Source organism: Lepus europaeus, chromosome 5, assembly GCF_033115175.1.
Source record: "Lepus europaeus isolate LE1 chromosome 5, mLepTim1.pri, whole genome shotgun sequence".
Taxonomy (NCBI): Eukaryota; Metazoa; Chordata; class Mammalia; order Lagomorpha; family Leporidae; genus Lepus; species Lepus europaeus.
In genome coordinates, this window is record NC_084831.1 from 31,214,916 (window position 1) to 31,238,389 (window position 23,474).

Here is a 23,474-nt window from a genome sequence, read left to right on the forward strand (position 1 = left end):
TCTTAAACATAGATAACACAAACTGACATTGAGGAAAAATTTGAAATGTTAAGAATTCTGTTATTACATAATTGTGCCCTGATAAGAGCTTGCTTTTGGTAGATGAATCTAAGCCTTGATTGTCATTTTATTTAATGTGCAACACATGCACTATAGTTTTTCTCTGTATAGTATACTGGAGTGTTTATGTACAGGATTGAATATTGTAGAGTACTAGAGAACAGCTATAACTTTTGCTCAGTGACACTCAAAAAGAAGCTTAAATATATGCATAGAAGTGGCAGGAGCTACTTATTTTTCTCAAAAGGACAGTGCCAATTGGTTCTATCTAGTGGGTGAAGATGTAGCATTCAGTGTAATTGAACAAGCATGTTTTCCTGCCATTTCTAAGTAGCTAGAAATATATCTTAATATTAAATTTAAACCAAACTCTAAAGTGCCTCTTTTGGGTGCTATGAAAATTACTAACCTGAGTTCTCAAGTTCTTTTCCAACTCTGAAAAACCATGAATATTCCAGTTTTTTACATTTGTGTTACTCTTTCTTGTTCAATAAAATGCTCTCATATACATTATCTTGTGACCTCTCTTCATTAAGCCCTGAGCATTGACAGGATAGAAGTAGTATTGTTTTCCCATCTTAGAGAAGAGGCTGAGGGGCTGTCCACAGATTAAAGTCCACATCTGGGTTAGTGACTACCGTAGCCAGGCCCTTCTCCTTATTACTGTTCAGTTGCTTTTTGTCATCACCACACTGCCCTGGAAAATTATTTTTTAATTAAAATACAATAACCTTGACATTTAAAAGTTTTATTATCACCACCCTAATGCAACTATTTTTATATATCCTTGCATATGACTTTTTGCAAAGTGAAATTAGTGTTCACGAGTGTTTTATTCTGTACCTTAAATAACATTATATTGTGAATATTTTTCATGTTTCTGTATAATCTTTAAAATGACACAACCTGGTTTTTACTTAACTTGGAAAACTCTTTAGAAAAACAAACAACCTGAGGAGAATATAGGTGATATTGCAGTAATCAGAAACAGAACCAAAGACCTAAAAGAGAATTTATGAGAATATTTGTGAGCCAGATATATTGGCACTTAACATTTCTGTCTTTCATAGGAGCCAGAAGAGGTTTGAAAATTTTCTTTAGAAATAATATAGGAAGGGCTCATTTTGCTATCTTTATTAAATGAATGCTGCTTTTTATGTCCTTAATTGTACTCATTGTTCATTTTTATTATAATGAAAGATATTGACATTAAAGGTGAAACTTTTTGCTCCATTATAAAGGCTCATCCCAAAATGTGACAGATGCTATTCTAAAGACCTGATAATTTTACCTGTACTTGCTTCACAAAACTAGGGCAGGATCCAGAGGATTTAAGAACTGAGTTTGCATTTCCTCTGGAAAGGATTAAGAATCATTACTGCTAAGGAGCTAAAATATCTCGAATGACACTTTGTTGCCTGGCAGCTAAAATGATTTGTCTCTTTTCATTAGTATGTTGTCTTGTGCTGTGTTAACTTCCTGATACCCAAGCTTAAAGTGAGTGTCAAAGAATAAACGCCTTGCCTGTATGTATGCCTAACCCCTTGGTCTTGCCCTGTTTGTCTCCTTGTCATTCTGCTCAGGTTCCATACTGCCCCCTGTAGGAAGCTCTGTAGGCAGTGTAAACGGATACCACACCTGCAAAGGTGAGAATGCCATTCCCACAGTGCCTCTTTGTTGGGTGTGTTAGGACAGTGTTCGTATTTGTGTCTGTGTGTGTTTCAATACGTGTGGAAGAGCTGCTGCCAAGAAAATCTGAAGGTGAAAATCTGGGGGAAAGCAACTTGGGAAAAACAGAGATGCCTTTCTGCTGGCTATGGGCTAAGTAGGTTGATGACCCCAGAATTAAATGTACCAAGGAAATAAACAGCATCACTAGGTAAGGCCAATAAAGAAAGACCTTAAAAAAATGTGGGCAAGTATTTGCTGAGCAGTTAAGACCCTAAATCCCATATTGGGTTTGAGCCCTGGCTCTACCCTGATTCCAGCTTCTTGCTGATACACACCTTGGGAGGCAACAGGCTCAAGTAGTTGCGTCCCTGCCACCTATGTGGTAAATCTGTATTGAATTCCTGGTTTTAGCCTGGTCCAGCCCCAGCTTTTGGGCATTTAGGAAGTAAATCAATGGATGGGAGATTTCTATCTGTCTGTCTATTTATCTATCTATCTCTATGTATCTGTCTTTCAAATAAATGAAATTAGTATATAAAAATTAGAACAGCTCTTCATTTGAGGCCAGTATTTTTTTTTTTTTTTTTTTTGACAGGTGGAGTGGATAGTGAGAGAGAGAGAGACAGAGAGGAAGGTCTTCCTTTTTTGCCTTTGGTTCACCCTCCAATGGCCGCTGCAGCCGGTGCATCATGCTGATCTGAAGCCAGGAGCCAGGTGCTTCTCCTGGTCTCCCATGCGGGTGCAGGGCCCAAGCACTTGGGCCATCCTCCACTGCCTTCTCGGGCCATAGCAGAGAGCTGGCCTGGAAGAGGGGCAACCGGGATAGAATCCAGCGCCCCAAACGGGACTAGAACCCAGTGTGCCGGCGCCGCAAGGCAGAGGATTAGCCTGTTAAGCCACGGCGCCGGCCTTATTTGAGGCCAGTATTGTGGTACAGTGAGTTAGGCCACAGCTTATGACACCAGCATCTCATATTGGAGTGCTAGTTTGAATCCTGGCTGCTCTGCTTCTGATCCAACTTCCTGGGGAGGCAAGAGAAGATGGTTGAAAGCTCTTGACTTTGGCCTGGCCCTGTCCTGGCTGCTGTGGCCATTTGGGGAATGAAGCAGCAAATGGAAGATCTCTCTTTCTCTGTTTCTCTACCTCTCTTTCTGTCACTCTGCATTTTAAATAAATAAATAAATCTTTGAAAAAGAGTTTCTCTTTATATAGGTATATGAATCTTTGAATTATAAAGAAGTTGTGCTATTCTAGAGGTAATCTAGTCTGACCTTTGACCTCCTAGCTAGGTGACCTGTCTGGTTTGGAGAAGAGACAGCAGAAAATGCTCCAAGTCTTAACCCCGGCAGTAGGCTAAATGACTTCTTACTTTTGTTTCCCTCACTTTTGTTCCCATATGTATTGAGCGTTTTAAAGTGTGCATCTTCTATATCTGAGTATATCATGCCCTAAGCAGCATTGTGTGATGTAGCAGGGATATCATCTGTAGTTTGCTAGAAAAGTAGGACAGATGCTTAATCCTGACGTGTAGTTTAGAAGTGAGGACCAAAAGGAAAAGCTTGTCGAGCTGTTCCCACTGACTTCTGTTTCTGTGATATTAGATCTGACGGAGATCCAGTGTGACATGTCAGATGTGAACCTGAAGTATGAAAAACTAGGGGGAGTACTTCAGGAGCGCCAAGAAAGCCTTCAGGCTGTACTTGACAGAATGGACGAGGTTCAGAAGGAGGCAAACTCGGTGCTACGGTGGCTGGAATCAAAAGAGGAAGTCCTGAAAACCATGGATGCCTCTTTGTCTCCAACCAGGACGGAAACAGTGAAAGCCCAAGCTGAATCTAACAAGGTAACAGCTGTATCCTGGCACTAAGAGGAAAAGACTTGTACCAGTGTTCCTGCCTGAGCCCAGGCAACCGAGAGTCAGACCTGGCCAACTCTGTGCTGTCGGAAACAGTGTGTTTGATTTCCAAGTGAATAATATGCCTTTGACTCTCCTACAGAGTTTTCTTACCTATACAGTTAGAGATTGAATCAGAAACAAAACCAGACATGTTAGAAAGATTTGCCCTGCCCCCCAAAGCATCAGCTGATTGAGAATGGGATCTCATTTCTGATACTTCAAGAGAACCAAACCATTTTCCTCAAAGCCCCTTTCTAATTCTCAAATGGCTCTGGGGAAAAAAAAGGCACATGATTACAGCTCATTCTTAAAATTGACATGCGGGATTAGGGAAAATGTCAGAAGATTAAAGACCATAGAAAATCCTGAAAGAAATTTTAATACTCCACTTGAGCATAGCAAGTCCTCCCCTCCAATTGTAAAAACATCATTCTCATCATCTGTGGGTACTCTTGGTTTGTAGGGAGTGATAATTCCTTCGTATTGGGTCCAATGATGTATTATACATGCAAGAAGCTGAGATGCTGCCATTTAAATTTTCTTTTTAAAGTAAATATTGAAACAGAAAGGTTAAGTATCTTAAAATCACAAACAAGTCATCAAAAGCATCAGAAGAGAACCTGTAATTGGCACCTACTCCTTCAATTGTTTATGGTATGCATGGTATTCTTTCTCCTAGGCCTTCCTTGCTGAGTTGGAACAGAATTCTCCAAAAATCCAAAAAGTAAAGGAAGCTCTGGCTGGATTACTTGTGACATACCCCAACTCCCAAGAAGCCAAAAATTGGAAGAAAATGCAGGAGGAGCTCAGTAAGTTGTCACATGGGCATTGCAGACTCACTAAATTGTCTGTCTTCAAAGCAAATAGAAAATTTCAGCACATCCTGTAAAGCAGAAATTATTTTTAGTTAATTTTTATAAGCAAGAAAGAAACACAGATAGAGCCAAAGAGTAAGTCTGATTAGGGAAAAGACTTAGAGATTCTCACAAAGAGTCAGAAGTTTGGATTTTTTTTTTTTTAAGATGTATTTATTTATTTGAAAGACAGTGTTACAGAGAAGGAGAGAGGGAGAGCCACAGATTCACTCCTTAAATGGCCTCAATAGCCGGGGCTGGGCCAATCCAAAGCCAGTAGCTAGAGCTTCTTCTGGATCTCCCACATGCGTGCAGGAGTCTAAGCACTTGGGCCATCTTCTGCTGCTTTCTTGGGTACATTAGCCAGGAGCTGGATCAGAAGTAGCTGGGACATGAACTGATGTCCATATGAGTTCCTGAAACTGCAGGCAGCAACTTTACCCACTATACCACAGCACCAGCCCCTAAAAGTTTGGTTTTCTTTTTCTTTTTCTTTTTTTAAAGATTTATTTATTTATTTGAAACTCAGAGTTACACAGAGAGAGGAGAGGTGGGGCGGGGGGTGTCTTCCATCTGCTGGTTCACTCCCCAGATGGCCGCAACTGCTGGAGCTGCGCTGATCCAAAGCCAGGAGCCAGGAGCTTCCTCCAGGTCTCCCATGCAGGTGCACCAGTTCAAGTCCCAGCTGCTCCACTTCTGATCTAGCTCCCTACTAATGTGCCTGGGAAAAGCAGTGGAAGATGGCCCAAGTGCTTGGGCCCCTGCACCCATATGGGAAACTCAGAGGAAGCTCCTGGCATCTGGCTTCAGCATGGCCCAGCCCCAGCCATTGTGGCCATCTAGGGAGTGAACCAGTAATGGAAGATGTCTATCTGTGTGTGTGTGTGAGTGTGTGTGTGTGTCCTTCTCTCTCTGTAACTCTACCTTTCAAATAAATAAATGTATCTTTAAAAAAAATGAAAAATGGTGGGGTTGAGGAGGGAGGCGAGTGTTGTGGTGCAATAGATTGAGCCCCTTTTGGGACACCTTCATTCATCCAGCTCCTGATAAAAACCTCAAATGATGGCTCTTGAGTTCTTGCCATCCATGGGATACCCAGTGGTGTTCCTGGCTCCAGGCTTCAACCTGGTCCAATCCTGGCTGTTGGCAGCCATTTGGGGAGTGAACCAGCAAATGGAAGATTGATCTCCCTCCCTTTTCTATTTCAAGAAAAGTAGGGAGGCCAGCATTGTGACATAATGGGTTAAGCCCTGCCTGCAATGCCAGCAACCTATCTGGTTGCTGGTTTGAGTCCTGGTTGTTCCCCTTGCCATCCAACTCCCTGCTAATGCACCTGGGAAAGCAGCAGAGGATGGCCCAAGTGCTTGGGCCCCTGCACCCATGTGGGAGACCAGAAGAAGCTCCTGGCTTCGGATTGGCCCAACTCTGTTGCAGCCATTTAAGGAATGAACCAGCAGACAGAAGACCACTCTCTCTCTCCCCATTCCTTCTCTGTAACTCTGCCGATCAAATAAATAAATAAAACTTAAAAAAAAAGAGCAATGGAAAATAATCTACATATTCAATAAAAAGATAATTATATGTTCATAATATTGAGCTGTAAATTATGTAGATTATTATTTAGCATGAAAAACTTTAGCAACATGAAGGTTGTTCATAATATAGTAAATTTTAAAACAGACTATGAAATAATATAGGTAATATATTTATATACATTCATGTATTTGTGTGTATATACTCTATATACACATATGTAGAATTTTATCACATATGTAGTTTCTTATAACCACTACTGCAGTCAAGATACAGAACTGTTATTTGGTTCAAATTTTTAAAAGTTTATTTTAATTTAAAAAATGCTTGTGGGGTCATTTCCTGTAGTATATTAAAAACATAACTTAGGGACCAGGTCAGTTGCTGATGAGTCTCTCATTTCCTGTCTACAGATTCTCGATGGGAAAGGGCCACTGAGGTGACTGTGGCTCGGCAAAGGCAGCTAGAGGAGTCTGCAAGCCATCTGGCCTGCTTCCAGGCTGCAGAGTCCCAGCTCCGGCCTTGGCTGATGGAGAAGGAACTGATGATGGGAGTGCTGGGGCCCCTGTCTATTGACCCTAACATGTTGAATGCACAGAAGCAGCAGGTCCAGGTAAGCTGTATAGCTCAATGCCTACAAGCGAAGAAAGTGGAGTCGCATGAACCTGGGTTTGAATGCTGTTCCCAGCAAGTAGATTTCATGTCACTTTAGAGATCCATTTAATCTCTCAGTCTCACTGCCCTTCTTCAGTTTAAATGGGATGTTTGTAAGATATGTATCATGGTAGCTGTAAAATGGTAGACAGTTAATAGCTCTGTTGTTAGTATCATTAACAGAAGCAGTAAAAAGAGTGGATGTGAGAAAGGGAAACTTTCTGATTAATTGTAAAACTCTACTTTTAATCCCCAATGCTAGTGATCCTTATTGCTTTTTTTTAAAGATTTATTTATTTATTTGAAAGTCAGAGTTACACAGAGAGAGGAAAAGTAGAAAGAGAGAGAGAGGGAGGTCTTCCATCTGATGGTTCACTCCCCAGTTGGCTGCAATGGCCGAAGCTGCATCGATCCAAAGCCAGGAGCCAGGAGCTTCTTCCAGGTCTCCCACACAGGTGCAGGGGCCCAAGGCCTTGGGCCATCTTCTACTGCTTTCCCAGGCCATAGCAGAGAGCTGGATCAGAAGTGGAGCATGCAGCCGGCACTATGGCGCAGCAGGTTAACACCCTGGCCTGAAGCACCAGCATCCCATATGGGTGCCAGTTTGAGACCTGGCTGCTCCACCTCCCATCCAGCTCTCTGCTTTGGCCTGGGAAAGCAGTAGAAGATGGCCCAAGGCCTTGAGCCCCTGCACCCGTGTGGGAGACCTGGAAGAAGCTCCTGGCTCCTGGCTGCTGACTTTGGATAGGCACAGCTGTGGCTGTTGCAGCCAATTGAGGAGTGAACCATTGGATGGAAGACCTCTCTCTCTCTCTCTCTCTCTCTCTCTCTCTCTCTCTCTCTCTCTCTCTCTCTCTCCTTCTCCTTTCTCTGTGTAACTCTGAGTTTCAAATAAATAAATAAACCTTTAAAAAAATTTTTTAAAAAGGTGGAGCAGCCAGGTCTCGAAATGGCACCCATATGGGATGCTGGCAATTCAGGCCAGGGTGTTAACCCGCTGAGCCACAGCACCAGCCCCTGTGATCCATATTACTTAATGTAATATCTTGTATTTGCCTGCTTTACTTGAAGGCTTTCTCCTGATCAAAACTCAAAAAAGTTGATTTAAGTTTCTGACAGTATAGAAATTTAGTTTGCTTAAAATTGTGACAATTCCAATAAAATCCTGTCTAGGATCTTTCCTTGCTCTACTTCCTATCCTTTCCTTTTTACATTCCATGACATTTTCTAAGTTAAGACCTGAGAGTAATTTTTAAGAAACTCTTTCAGCCCCTGCATCTAAATAATTATTGAGTCTTAGCCTACCTAAAAATATTTTTGTGATCCTGTGGTTTTCAAACTTTTTGGTCTCACAAGGCAGGTCTTGTGGCACAGCAGGTTAATCTGCATCTTCTCTCTAACTCTTTCAAAAAAAAAAAAAAGATAAAAAGCATGGTCTTTCCTTTAAAGTAGCTCTGTGTGGGCTCTGTTGTCATGTACAGGTTGTGTGTGATGTTATAATTCTGAGAAATAAACTAAGAAAGGCAGAGGCATGGGGCGTTGAAATGACAGAGCCAGACAGAAATATGGCAGTCTCTGGGACCCAGTGTTCCACTCTGCCAGTTCAGAGTCTTGCCTGTTACATGGCAAAGCTGAGAAATGCCAATCTAGAGAATAAATTTCAGTTTCCCAGCCTAGGCCAACCATAGTAACCAGTGTTAAAGCAGAAAAGGACAAATAAGGAAAAGAAACAAAATAGATACAATGATACTTTCAAAATCAATTTTTACTAAATGGTTGTTAGGTGATACTGCCTTGGCCTAGAAGCCTGTTCCTTGGAGTTTTCTGGTTTATTTTCAAAAAGGATTGGTACTATCTGGCACACTCCAAAAGCAGTTTTTGTTTTGACACTGCTTTTAGTTTTGTTTTTCCTATCTAAACATCTTTGTGTCATTTCTCTTTCAGTTTATGCTGAAGGAATTTGAAGCACGCAGACAACAGCATGAGCAGCTGAACGAGGCAGCTCAGGGCATCGTCACAGGTCCTGGAGATGTCTCTGCAGCTACCAGCCAAGTACAGAAAGAACTGCAGAACATCAATCAGAAGTGGGTTGAGCTGACTGACAAACTCAATTCCCGCTCCAGCCAAATTGACCAAGCTATTATCAAAAGCACCCAGTACCAGGAACTACTCCAGCACTTATCAGAGAAGGTGAAGGCAGTTGGGCAGCGACTAAGTGGCCAATCGGCCATCAGCACCCAACCTGAAGCTGTGAAGCAACAATTGGAAGAAACAAGTGAGATTCGATCTGATTTGGAGCAATTAGACCATGAGATTAAGGAGGCCCAAGCACTGTGTGACGAACTGTCAGTGCTCATTGGTGAGCAGTACCTCAAGGATGAGCTGAAGAAGCGTTTGGAGACAGTTGCCCTGCCTCTTCAAGGTTTAGAAGACCTTGCAGGTGAGTTGGGAGAAGGTACATATTTCTGCCATTATTTGTGGCAAGCAGAAAGGAGTGGGTTAGTAGTAGGCCCCCATCAAAGAAGCAGGTACCTTTCTCTGAAGGGAGGAGAGAACTTCCACTTTGATTATAGCCTTGTCTAAGTAAGGTCAAAGTTTGTGAACTCAAGAAGCTTCCATAGCCTTGGCAGCTCATGACAAGAGCCTCGGGTGATTACTGAAGTCATAAATAAGAGTGTCAATTGTTAAATCAACAATGAAAGTCACTGTGTACTTACTCCCCATGTAGGATCTCTGTCCTTAATGTGTTATACTATGCAAATTAATGGTAAAACTACTACTCAAACAGTACTTTATACTTTGTGTATCTGTGTGGGTGCAAACTGATGAAATCTTTACTTAGTATGTACTAAGTTGATATTCTGTATATAAAGATAATTGAAAATGAATCTTGGCCGGCGCCATGGCTCAATAGGTTAATCCTCTGCCTGTGGCGCTGGCATACCGGGTTCTAGTCCCAGTCAGGGTGCCACATTCTGTCCTGGTTGCCCCTCTTCCAAGCCAGCTCTCTGCTATGGCCCAGGAGTGCAGTGGAGGATGGCCCAAGTCCTTAGGCCCTGCACTTGCATGGGAGACCAGGAGAAGCACCTGGCTCTTGGCTTCAGATTATCGCGGTGCGCCGGCCGCGGTGGCCATTGGAGGGTGAACCAATGGCAAAAGGACGACCTTTCTCTCTGTCTCTCTCTCTCTCTCACTGTCCACTCTGCCTGTCAAAAAAAAAAAAATGAATAAATAAGACAAAAAAAAAAAGAAAATGAATCTTAATGAAGAATGGGATGGAAAAGGGAGTGGGAGATAGGATGGTTGTGGGTGGGAGGGAGGTTATAGGTGGAAAAGCCGCTATAATCCAAAAGTTGTACTTTGGAAATTTATATTTATTAAATAAAAGTTTTTTTAAAAAAGTAGTAGGCCCCAGAATCTAGGATCATTCTTGAGTAGCTGTGGACACAGAACACTGTTAATGCGCTTCCAAGTACAGTGACAATTTCTATGATTATTATGCATTGAACACTAGGTTATATGAGGCTTTACATAGCATAGCCTAGAGAGTGAAATTCTGCCAAAAGGTAGGGATTCCTGCTCATAGACACATACACACACGTATTATGTATACAAAGTTAGAACATACTCTGAACTAATCATGATGACCTCATACAGGGAAAATGTCGTCATAAATCCATCGCCTCTTCCTCTGGAGATGTTTATGACCTTTACTTTTTACTGGCTCAGAAATGAGAGTTTATTTTTGTTACTCAGATCACCTTATAAGGTTGATACAAGGATTTATTAAAATATAAAATGTAGGGGCAGGCATTTGGTACACTTGTTAAGATGCTTCTTGGGTTACACGCTTCCAATATCAGTCCCTAGGTTCAAATCTTGGCTTTGCCCCCTATCCAGCTTTCTGCTAATGTGCACCTGGGAGGAAACAGATGATGACTCCCTGCCACCCACATGGGAAACCGAGGTTGAGTTTCTGGCTCCTAGCTTTGGCCTGGCCCAGCTCTGGCTATTGCAACCATTTGGGGAGTGAACCAGTGGATGGAAGACCTCTCTCTATCTCTCTGCCCCTCTGCCTTTCAAATTAAATGCATAAATAAATTTTTAAAAAATACATACGGTATGTGAAGGAGCCTAGTTATATGCCCTTTTTCATGGTAGACTCTCCGTTAACCTTGGTTTCTTCCCCTAAGATTGGCTCACATACTCTCAACAAACATTTCAAATGCCATGTTTGAGCTTGATTGATTTCAGTTTTGTTTTCTCATTTCAGCCGATCGCATGAACAGACTCCAGGCAGCTCTTGCCAGCACCCAGCAGTTCCAGCAAATGTTTGATGAGCTGAGGACTTGGTTGGATAACAAACAAAGCCAGCAAGCAAAAAACTGCCCAATTTCTGCAAAATTGGAGCAGCTACAGTCTCAGCTACAAGAGAATGAAGAGTTTCAGAAGAGTCTTAATCAACACAGTGGTTCCTATGAGGTGATTGTGGCTGAAGGGGAATCTCTGCTTCTTTCTGTACCTCCTGGAGAAGAGAAAAGGACTTTACAAAACCAGTTGGTTGAGCTCAAAAGCCATTGGGAAGAGCTTAGTAAAAAAACTGCAGACAGGCAGTCTAGGCTCAAGGACTGTATGCAGAAAGCTCAAAAGTACCAGTGGCACGTGGAAGACCTCATGCCATGGATAGAAGACTGTAAGGCCAAGATGTCTGAGTTGCGGATCACCTTGGACCCCGTGCAGCTGGAGTCCAGTCTCCTGAGATCAAAGGCTATGCTGAGTGAGGTGGAGAAGCGCCGCTCCCTGCTGGAAATACTAAATAGTGCTGCTGACATTCTGATCAACTCTTCGGAAACGGATGAGGATGATATCCGGGATGAGAAGACTGGGATCAACCAGAACATGGATGCCATTACAGAGGAGCTGCAGGCTAAAACAGGGTCACTGGAAGAAATGACCCAGAGGCTCAAGGAGTTCCAGGAAAGCTTTAAGAATATTGAGAAGAAGGTTGAAGGAGCCAAACACCAACTCGAGATTTTTGATGCTCTGGGCTCTCAAGCCTGTAGCAACAAGAATCTGGAGAAGCTAAGAGCTCAACAGGAGGTGCTGCAGGCCCTGGAGCCTCAGGTAGACTATCTGAGGAACTTTACTCAGGGTTTGGTAGAAGATGCCCCAGATGGATCTGATGCTTCCCAACTTCTACACCAAGCTGAGGTTACCCAGCAAGAATTCCTAGAAGTGAAGCAAAGAGTGAACAGTGGTTGCATGACAATGGAAAACAAGCTGGAGGGAATTGGTCAGTTTCACTGCCGAGTTCGAGAAATGTTTTCCCAGTTGGCAGACCTGGACGATGAGCTAGATGGCATGGGTGCTATCGGCAGAGACACTGATAGCCTGCAGTCCCAGATCGAGGATGTCCGTCTGTTCCTTAGCAAAATCCAAGTCCTCAAGTTAGACATAGAGGCCTCTGAAGCAGAGTGCCGACAGATGCTAGAGGAAGAGGGCACTCTGGACTTGTTAGGTCTCAAGAGGGAGCTAGAAGCCCTGAATAAACAGTGTGGCAAACTGACAGAGAGGGGGAAAGCTCGGCAGGAGCAGTTAGAGCTGACCTTGGGCCGGGTGGAGGACTTCTACAGGAAGCTGAAAGGACTCAATGATGCGACCACAGCAGCAGAGGAGGGAGAGGCCCTGCAGTGGGTAGTGGGGACTGAAGTGGACGTCATCAACCAACAGTTAGCAGATTTTAAGGTAAGTCTCACCCTCGTTTGTAAATGTTTTTCTGTCTAACGTAAGCATTTCCTTGCCTGTAACTTAGAAACCGATTGAGTATACATTTTAACTTCTCTCAGTGATTTCATTATTCTCACTTCCACCACCATCAAAACACACTGTTTGGAGACTAAACAGTCTCTTGGACTTCTGAGCAAACTGGTTTGAACATTTTTCCTCTTGTAGTTTGTTTTATTTATTATAGTCAACTAAGGATACAGAAAAAAGTGTCTAAGCCTTATCTCTTACTCTTAGAATATCCCCTTGTGATCTCTTGAGATTGTAAATTAACTGATTGTGAACAGAAAGAAATGTGCCTTCAGGTCTTTGTTTTTCAAATTGAATTATGAGAAACTATAACATGAACAAGGGCTCACCTTTCTAAAGTGCTGATTTTACACAGATTTCAATGGGGCATTATTGATGTATTGTGGAATAAAATGTAAAATTCTCATGCATTATTAAGATTCAACATGACACTTCAAAGGAATTTCTCACTTCCAGCAAGCAGCCTTCAGAATACACCCCAGAACCCTTGTACCTGTAGGAGAGTTTGAAAAATGCTGCTTTTATTTTAAAAATACTTTAATTCTTTACCTGAGTCAGAATTTGTAGTCCTGAGATTTGTGTGAGTCTAGCCAACAGATTAGGGCCGGCGCTGTGGCATAACAGGTAAAGCCACCACCTGCAGTGCTGGCATCCCATATGGGTACCAGTTTGAGTCCCGGCTGCTCCTATTCCAAGCCAGCTCTCTGCTATGGCCTGGGGAAGCAGTAGAAGATGGCCCAGGTGCTTGGGCCCCTGCACCCATGGGGGAGACCCGGAGGAGGCTCCTGGCTCCTGGCTTCGGATCAGCTCAGCTCCAGCCGTTGCAGCCATCTGGAGAGTGAACCAGTGGTTGGAAGACCTTTCTCTCTGTCTCTCCTTCTCTCTACCCATGTAGACTCTACCTCTGTACTTCTTCTCTCTACCTCTGTAACTCTACCTCTCAAATAAAATAAAATCTTAAAAAAAAAAAAAAAAGAATAAGAATAAGAAGATGAGTAGACAGTGTGACCCAAAAGTGTGGATTTGCAAGGTCACAGGCTTGTCTGTTGGGTCTTGGCTCTCTCACTATGTGAGCCTTTTACCTCATGAGTTTTCTTTTAAACTTAAACATGCCTCACTCTACTCTGTTGCTGTGTTATTCATGGTGCATGGATAAATTTTTTTTAAAGATTTATTTATTTATTCTGAAAGTCAGAGTTACAGAGAAAGAGGGAAAAACAGACAGAGATCTTCCGTCTGCTGTTTCACTTTCCAGATGGCCTCAATATCCTGTGCTGGGTCACGCCAAAGCCAGGAACCAGAAGTTTTATCCACATCTCCCCTGGGGGTGTCAGGGGCCCAGGCACTTGGGCCATCTTCTGCTTTCCCAGGCAGGCCATTAGCAGGAAGGTGGATCGGAAGTGGAGCAGCTGGGACTCAAACTGGCGCCCATATGGGATGTTGGCATTCACCGATGGTGGCTTTACCTGCTGTACCTACCGGCCCCATGGAATAAATTTACTAAGGATACTTCCAGCACTTTATTCCCATCTCCAGCATAAATTATTATACCTACACGATCCATTCACATTTCCTGACATCAGAGCCCCTACCTGTCAGCATTGTTTGTCTTCTAAAAACATTGATGAAGCCGGCGCCGCGGCTCACTAGGCTAATCCTCCGCCTTGCAGCGCCGGCACACCGGGTTCTAGTCCCGGTCGGGGCGCCGGATTCTGTCCCGGTTGCCCCTCTTCCAGGCCATCTCTCTGCTGTGGCCAGGGAGTGCAGTGGAGGATGGCCCAAGTGCTTGGGCTCTGCACCCCATGGGAGACCAGATTAAGTACCTGGCTTCTGCCATCGGATCAGTGCGGTGCGCCGGCCGCAGCGCGCTGGCCGCGGCGGCCATTGGAGGGTGAACCAATGGCAAAGGAAGACCTTTCTCTCTGTCTCTCTCTCTCTCTGTCCTCTCTGCCTGTCAAAAAATTAAAAAAAAAAAAAAAAACATTGATGAAGAGATGGTTTTAACATCAGGTGAGAGCCTCATGGTCCACATAAAGGTCTCAACTTTGTAAATAAGATTCAAGTATAGAAAGGGCTAGTTTTTTGTTTTGAAAGATTTATTTTATTTTATTTTATTTGAAAAGCAGAGTTACAGAGAAAGAGAGGGACAGACAGAGCCCTTCTATCTCTGGTTCATTCCCCCAATGGCCACAATGGCTGGAGCTGGGCCAGGCCAAAGCCAGGAGCCAAGGGGCCGGCACTGTGGCACAGTAGGTTAATCCTCTGCCTGCGGCGCTGGCATCCCATATGGGCACCAGTTCTAGTCTCAGCTGCTCCTCTTCCAATCCAGCTCTCTGCTGTGGCCTGGGAAAGCAGAAATGGCCCAAGTCCTTGGGCTCCTGCACCCATGTGGGAGACCCGAAAGAAGCTCGTAGCTTCAGATATCAGCGCCGCTCTGGCCATCGCCACCATTTGGGGAGTGAACCAGTGAATGGAAGACCTTTCTCTCAGTCTCTCCCTCTCACTGTCTGTAACTCTGTCAAATAAATAAAATAAAACCTTTTAAAAATTAAAAAGAATTTTAAAAAGACAGGAGTCAAGAGCTTTGTCCAGGTCTCCCATGTGAGTGCAGAGACCCAAGCACTTGGGCCATCCTCCACTGCTTTCCCAGGCCATTAGCAGGGAGCTGGGTCAGAAGTAGAGCAGCTGGGACTCCAACCAGTTCCCATATGGGATGCCATTGCTGCAGGTGGTGGCTTAACCTGTTATGCCACCATGCCAGCCTCAGAAAGGGTTAGTTTTATTTTTTTTATCTATTTATTTTGACAGAGTTAGATAGAGAGAGGCAGAGAGAAAGGTCTTCCTTCCGTTGGTTCACCCCCCCCCCCAAATGGCTGCTTTGACCGGCGTATTGTGCCAATCCGAAGCCAAGAGCCAGGTGCCTCCTCCTGGTCTCCCATGTGGGTGCAGGGCCCAGACACTTGGGCCATCCTCTGCTGCCTTCCCGGGCCACAGCAAAGAGCTGGAGGAAGAGGAGCAACCGGGACAGAATCTGGCACCCCAACCGGGACTAGAACCCGGGGTGCCAGCGCCACAGGTGGAGGATTAGCCTAGTGAGCCACAGCGCCGGCCAAGAAAGGGTTAGTTTTAGAAAGGCCCCTCTCGGAGCTCACAGCACTGAAGTGGAACATTAGCAGAAAACCCCCTTACCGTGTTTGTTCATTGTAAGTTTAGAACAGTGGAAGTCATCATATTTGGGTTTCTTGAGGCACCCACATAGGAATGGTAAGTAGAGAAAATTCAAATCCGTGAGCCAATTTTTGTGCTGCTTAGAAACCCCCACAGCTCTATTCTCATAGCTGACTGGCCGTCCTTATTTCAGCTTAGCCATTTTTCTTTCCTTTTCCATTGTAAACTCCTTGAAAGCAGTGACTTCTCTGCAAGTATGCCTACAATATTTAGTTCACTCGGATCCAGGTTATTTTAGAATTGTATCTGTCTAACTAAATGAGTTTCTTTAAAAATTGAAATGTATCTCTCTAGGCTCAAAAAACAGTTTTATGTAAGCAGATTCTCGTTTATGTAGGAATATTCTAAGTTTTATTTTCTTAATTTTCTAAACACTGTATGTAGCATAGTTTTTCTTAATGTGTACATTAAAAAGGTAGTGTGCTGTTTTCTGCTATGGTGACACTCTCAAGGCTGTCAGAGACATGTGGGGCTGCTTTGCATTAAACGTTCCTGTGTGCTGTGCAGTTTGACTTCTGTATTGCAGTTCTTGTATGAGGTTTCCACACTGTTGAAATGGTTGGGTTGACTGTGTATTCTTAGGGGAAGGGAATAGGTAATTTCTGATTTTTTTGCCTCCATTACCATGGTATCAGATGTTCTCACTGCTGGCACTAGGTCTGCCTTTTTAGCAACCTACTCCTCCCTTCTAATCTTTAGTAAACCAGAAAATGAAGTAAATAACCCTGTTAAATTTACATTACATAAGAGCTAGAATATAGGAAAGAGTCTATAGGCAGGCATAAATGTGTTTGGATATGGAAGCCAAGTCATCTTTTTATTTAGTTGTTGGTATCTAGAGTGATCCTGCATTTTAAGTTGTTAGAGGATTTCAAGAAATTACTGGGCATTACTATATTTTATTTATATCTTTGTATGTTGCCTAGTAATAACCAGAGTTCAGTAGCTGCTTAGCTGCTTGTTATAGCCAACCCATCTCGCAGATTTCTAAGAATATGCCTCCCACCATGAACACTATGGATGAGAAAGCTGGAACCAGAGACTGATCAGCTGGGCACAAGCACTTCGTGTTTATCTGTAGTGGATTGCTGCTTGACAAGGCAAGCCTGGACGGAGAGTGGGAGAAAGGCTGAGAGTAATGGAGTACCTGGCATGTGGCCCATCGTTAAGGCAGTAGACAGGTAGTACAGAGTAATGGGGATTCCTCTTCAGTATGGTGGTACACAGCAGAAGCCCTATTGCACTGATCCACCTTAGAGAGAAGTCAGAGCTTTTGGAAGATTTTTCGTCTATTCCCAGCAAAAGTCTTTGATGGGAGGGGAAGAGTTCACTCCTGGCTGATCTCATGCTGAGCTCATGGGAAGTGAAAACAATGAGAGGGAAAAACTCTGTGTCAGTTCCACAGTTCCCAAGAGGCTGTGTAAAGGGAAGGTCTTTTTGGACCCATTCTAAAGACTGATTCATTTTTACGGTTTGAGTGCTATATCCCAGCTGTAGATTAGTCTTCCTCTATGCTAGCAGCAGACCAGATTCATAAAGTAGGACTCTACTTTCAGATTCAAATTATTTTTAATAAGGAAAAATACAGAGATGAGGATAAAGATTTTAGAAAAGCGTTACTTTTTAAGTTTTCGGCTTCTTTCCTTTTTAATGAAATCATAGTCTAAGCACAGAAGCTGTGTGAGAGAAGAGGACATCCATCTGTGAGGCCTGAGTCCGGGCTCTGCATGGCATTAGCTAGCTCCACTGGTCATAGAGCAGACGGATGAGTACATCTGGCGAGAACCCGTAGGCTTACTTGGAACTGTAATAGCACTGACAAACCCAGAAAGCTGCAGTTCATTGTGGTAAAAGTTTCTTCCTTAAATGAACGTGAAAAAGCTGGAAGTCATTATTCCTAGGAAAGTCTTTCCATCGATCACTTCTGAGTAATCGATAGAATCTGGCCAGCCAGTGAAGACCTATCAGATGGGGATGGGACAGAGCGCTTTTCTACTTCAGCCAGGCAGAAACCTCAAGCTTCCTGAGTTAGGGCCTTACTGGGGTCAGCTCTCTGTTGTAAGCAGACAAGAAGAAACCATTCCAGAAATCACTGTTGAAGAGTATTGAGCATGTTTTCAGAAAACTGGAAGGAAAAGCCTTTGGCTAATCTCTTTAGGAAATTCCGTTTTCCTGAACAAGAGAGCCTCTGATAATTGAGGAAAAAGAATCGTATGTGCCTATCAGGAGACTGACAAGAAAGGAGGCACCTTATATCACTGAAACTTGAGCCAAAGAATTCACCCAGTGTGACCTTCTTAGGAACGAAGAAAAAAAAGAAATCTGTTAAGTCTGATGATAACGAGAGGCTTTCCGGCTTTTGAAATTCCCTGTGTAGGTTTTACTTGTCAAGAATTGAGATCACTCTGAACCTTAAGCCAACCCTTCCCCTGCACCCCAGCTTCCCCTTTACTCCAAGAACCGGGTTGTCCTCTCAGTCAGAAAGTATTTGGTGGTTTTGGCATCATACTGATGAGCAGTGTTGAGAATCCTGGATGCCCCATCATTCACACTCCATGTTTCAAGTGTAGTGGGTGTATTCAGGCCAGACTTCAGACTTGGCATTGTACCTCTCAGTGACAAGAAAGAACAGTGGGAAAAGTGGAAACCTCCTTTAGGCTCTGTGGGTTTCTCACAATGGTTCCCTTCATCTGATGGTGCATTTGTAGCATCTAAGCCCACAGTCTTTTTTCCTTTGCAGTCTAGGTGGGATATAATTGTAGTATTGGGCTTCCCAAGGGCTATTCACATTCCTACTGCAAAGCCCAGGATCAGGGGCTCAATACACTTAGCAGTTTCTGCCTGGAAGTCTTAAATACCCTACTATGAAAATACAAGAAAGTCCTCTAAACCCCTTCATCTGTTTTATTTATCTTTTATTGGTGGTGGGAGGGTGTGGTTTTAGAGTTTTTGCCTCTTAGAATGCTTGCTTAGGCATCCCCAAGAACACATGTAAAAACCCTTGCAAGATAAGGCCCAGCATGAAACTAAAGACTGCCAATTTGTACAGGGACACTTACTCCTTTCAAATGATTACAAAGGTGATATCAGCCCATCTATGTTTTTTTCAGTCAGTACACTTGCCTGAGAATGAGTCACTAGAGGATAAAGTAAATGAGGTCAGCATTATCTACCTGCCCTTGGAGAAAAGGGAAATCAAACCTGGTATGACCTGTCACCTTAGTTTTGGGTATCACTAGCTTTACAACAGCCAAGATGGATGAATAGGAGCCCCCTATACCCAAAAACTCCCTCCCCTTGTGCTGACCCTTGAACTGTCTTGGTTCTTTTCTTTCTTCCTTAAACAAGGCTGCTCCAATAAGAATGAGGTTCCAAGGAAGTAAAGAGAATAGCCTAAAACAGGATTTCTCAATTTCAGCACTGCTGACGTTTTGGGTTGGATAATTCTTTGTTGTGGGGCACTGTTCTTTGTATTGTCAGGTGTTTAGCAGTGCCTCTGATCTATCAATGCTAGATGTACTGGTAACTTCTCAGTTGCGACCATCAAAAATGTCTCCAACATTGCCAAATATCCCCTTGTAGCAGAATCACCCTGGGTTGAGAACCACTACTCTAGAAGAAAATCGCCGTCTGTATGTGGGAAAGTTAGGGCTGAACTGGAATAGATTTGTTTGATTAAATATTTATATGGCAGGTGGTCTTTTGATAATCTGATTATGGCTGTATATAGTAGCAAAAACCCCTCTAAGTCAGCCTTCCTTTAGGGTAAGCCCTGGATTCTTTGTTTTTGCTGGTGCTGATCTGTGTCTGGCATAAAATCTCCTAACCACTTTGCCTGGCATCTGGGAATTTGCGTACAGTTGTTGATGCAGGTGTTGGTTGATGATGCATTTCTAAAGAGAAGAGGAACTTCCTTTGTGGGAATTCTTGAGGGAGCTTCTTTGTTCTGTGTCTTTAAGGGGAGACTACAGTCTGTCAGTTGTTCTCCAGCCAAACCGGAGTTTGGCCACTGATATTTATAACCCTTGTGTGACCACCCTCCCATCTACCCCCTCAGAGAAGAATTCCAGTGCTCTGTAATAGTCCTGTCCGCCCACACCAAACCAACTGGATGGAGAGAAGGTGAAGGAGCCTTCAAGGCTATTAAGTTTGCTTCGTATTGCAACTTTTCCAGCTGCATGCTGAAGTATTGCCAGTTAGTGTTTTCAGTATCAGCATCAGAAGTAAAAATCCCAAGCTTGCAACCATTACATCACCTTAAAGGAGCCCCATGCCTCACTGTCTCACTGTAAAAAAGGTAGTAAAATCAAATAGAAAGTTGTCAAGAAAGTGTTGGTAGGTTTCACAAAAATCTGCCTGAGACTTTGGTAGCAAGGAGAGACTTTAAAAGCAGTAAACAAATACAGTGTCAGCTAAAGAAAAGGAAAAAGCAGTTTGAGTTTTCTGAAATTTTTCATATACAATATCAGCATGTAGCACAACTAAGATTCAGCATACGATTTTGCACAAGAAGGGAAAAAAATCTGTTTCTGGAAAAACTAGGATGTACCCTATGTAGAAGTTGTATTTACTGTTGTATTTCTAACTAGTGGACATGGTTAAGACAAACACAGACTTGCAGAACAGGACTGTTTCTCACTGTGTCTAAAAGTGAATGATCGGTGGCCTCAGCCTAGCCTGGCCCTGGAACTTGAAAAATAGACCCTGGGCTCTTTCTAGCGGGCTGGCACAAGAGCAGGGAGCCTCTGGGAAGCGTGATAAGTTGCTTTCAAGGGACCTTTTTTGTTAGAGTCAGTTGATTTAACCAGGAATAAAACGAGTCCCATGGGGAGTCATGTCAGGTCAGGGGACCAAAGCATCACTACACCAAAGGGCTGCCTCCTGCCAATGAATTCTTCCTAAGTCACAGCTGTCCCAGTTGGAAGAACCTAGCTATGGGGAGAATGTGCTCCCTCCCCACCTTCATTAATATTTTGCCACCACTTAATGCTTTTCAAATAGGAGTTTCTGGTATTGGCTTTGCAGGATGAATGGAGTACATGTGTTCCCTAGGCCTTCACAACCTATTTTCCTGCCACCAGTGCTATTATTTGAAATATGGATCTTTGAGAACTTTAGGCCAACAAGGCATAAAAAAACAAGGGGGCTCCAAAAAGTTCATGGAAAAATTAAAATTATAAAAATGTACATTTCCCATGAGATGAACTTCTCATAAGTGCTACCAGGTAATGGTCCATGTATCCTTTTGTGGGGATTAAAAAGAAACAGATTCATATTCCTTTTGCACCATCTTTACTTAGCATTTGGTCAGTCTTTGTGGTGGGCACTAGGTTAATAATGTAGTGTGGGAAACAGATAGAAAGAATTGTGGTAGTAGTGGTGTAGTGATAAGTACAATAAGAGACCTAAGTCCAAATGGTCTGTAATCCAAAAACTCCTCTGTAAGTCAAGACATTTAAAATCTCAGTTTGCAGATGAGAAACCTGAGAATTGAAGAGGTTAAAACTCCTTTTTCAAACCACATAATAAGTAAAACATTCAAGTTGGGGTTAGTAAAGGTGTTTGACACCAAAGCTCATGCTACACCAGTGGCTGTCAACCAGGGCAGTTTGCCTCTTGGGAGACATTTGGCAATTTTTTATTGTCACAACTGTAGATACTGCTACTGGCTTATAGTGGATGCTGCTAAACATCAGAGAACACACAGGACAACCCCTTACAATGAGGGAATTTTTCAGCCCTCTTCTTGAAAAATAGGTTTCATTTTTGCTTTCTTCAGATTCCATGACAAGTGAGAGTTAATTGGTGCAGTAATTCTACTGCCTAGAGAAGTTCCTGGGGTTTTCTTTTCCTTTTTTCAAAAATAGTTAGGAAATAGTGCTGCTTTCCAGATTGACTGTTGTACAAAGTCAGGATCTTGCTGAACTAATTTGAGTCAGTGTCTAAAGAATTCTCTCCATGCTTGACCAGTCCCCACCCCACCCTGCCACAGGCTCCTGCTGTGGCAATCAGTCAGCTGTGTATCTCAAGCTGCTTCCTGTGTGGTGTGTTATGGAATGGCACCAGCCCCTGCACCAGCTGGGAGTACTGATCTCAGTGTGATTTTTATCAGACTCTGTCTCTTTTGAGCCTTGCTGTTTGTAACAAAGAATCCTCTGTTAAAAATGCAGAGCTAGTGTGATTGGACATCCGACGTGTACACACATGGTTCCTACGGGGGGAAATAAAAACATAGATTATCCTGTAATCTTCTAAAACTTGGGCCCCCAAGGTGGGGTTCCTGAGACTCAGTCTGTACTCACCCTTCTTTCTGTGAGTGCTTATTCTTCCTTCAGTGAATGCAGCATCTGATGGAACAAGTGACGGTGTCCTTCAGGACTGATCTGGTTCTGCCTCCAGGCTCTCCTTCTCCAGCCTTGGAAACCACATAGCTGATCCCCCACTATCTTTCCAGTCTTACTTCCTGTACAAACCAAGCTACCTACTCCAGACACTCCCTACACATTTTATCTATTTGATTTCTATTCATACCTGAAGTCATAACTCAAGTTCAGTCTCTTTACAGGAGTTCCTGATCTCCCCAACTCACTGCCCTCCTAAATCACTTAATATGTGTAATGCATTTGGCCCTTAACACACACTGCTCAATTTTGGCATTTCCTGATTGTGTGCATTTGTCCCATCTCTCATCTCAATGAATCCATTTTTGTGTCTCTCAAAGTATTTAATATATTTGTATTTACGTAGTTGGAGACAAGTGAAAACTTGGATGAATTCTCTTTATTTCTCATAAACCTCGTGAGCTCTAAGTTTCAAAATGCTGTCTTCTCTGCAGGGTGGAGGTGTATTCTGTGTGTCCTGAACAAATGCTAATCTTAGCCTGGTTTCCTCATCTCTCCATCTTTCCTCCATGTTCTCTTCCTTCTTTACTAGTTAACATATGTTAAGGGAACACGATTTCATTTGAGTATTAAGCCTAAGAAAGAAAATTGCTACTTCACATGAACTTGAAGACAACCAGATTCTGAAATGGTCTCTGTGGTTGTCCATCACCTCAGGGTCACTGCCGTTTACTCAGTTGACAGTTAACAAGAGTCTTCATACTTCATTCAGCTTGACATGGTGAAAAAAACTGACTATAAGTTCAAGTCAGAAATATCTAGCTTTGAATCTTGGCTCTATCATTTACTAGCTGAGTAACCTTAAGGAAAATTACTTAACTTCTCTGTCTCCTAGTTACTTCGACTATAAAATGTCAACAGTGGCAAATCATACTTTTAACATTTTTATGAGAATTAGAATTAAACAAAATGATATAGATAAAACATGTAGATTATATTAGGTGCTAAGTATATGATACTATGATTTTTTAAGTTTTTATTTATTTATTCGAGAGGGGAAAGAGAGAAAAAAAGATATCTTTCATTCACTGATTCACTCCCAAAATGCCTACTATAGCCAGGGCTGGACCAGGCCAAAACAAAGAGCCAGGAACTCCATCTGGGTCTCCCACATTGGTGGCAAAGACCCAAATACTTGAGTCATTACCTGCTGCCTCCCAGGGTGTGCATTCACAGGAAGTTGGATCAGAAGCAGAGATGAGATTCAATTCCAGGCACTCCAATATGGGATGCAGGCATCCCAAGAGGCAACTTAACCCGCTGAGCCACAAAGCCCCCCTCCGTAATATCCATTTTTAAAAATAAAATCTAGGCCGGTGCCGCGGCTCTATAGGCTAATCCTCCGCCTGCGGCGCTGGCATA

The 23,474-nt window shown here is 43.1% G+C and overlaps 1 protein-coding gene across 4 annotated transcripts in view; it reads left to right on the forward strand.

The window, feature by feature from the left end:
* Positions 1-23,474, forward strand: part of MACF1 (microtubule actin crosslinking factor 1) — a 411,586-nt gene that overhangs the window by 306,002 nt on the left and 82,110 nt on the right. For all 4 annotated transcript variants that reach the window (XM_062191021.1, XM_062191023.1, XM_062191025.1 and 1 more), the window contains 6 exons: positions 1,644-1,706; positions 3,333-3,574; positions 4,308-4,437; positions 6,429-6,628; positions 8,614-9,109; positions 10,943-12,414. In XM_062191021.1, coding sequence (XP_062047005.1) covers positions 1,644-1,706; positions 3,333-3,574; positions 4,308-4,437; positions 6,429-6,628; positions 8,614-9,109; positions 10,943-12,414 — 2,603 coding nt within the window. The remainder of the gene's footprint in view (positions 1-1,643; positions 1,707-3,332; positions 3,575-4,307; positions 4,438-6,428; positions 6,629-8,613; positions 9,110-10,942; positions 12,415-23,474) is intronic.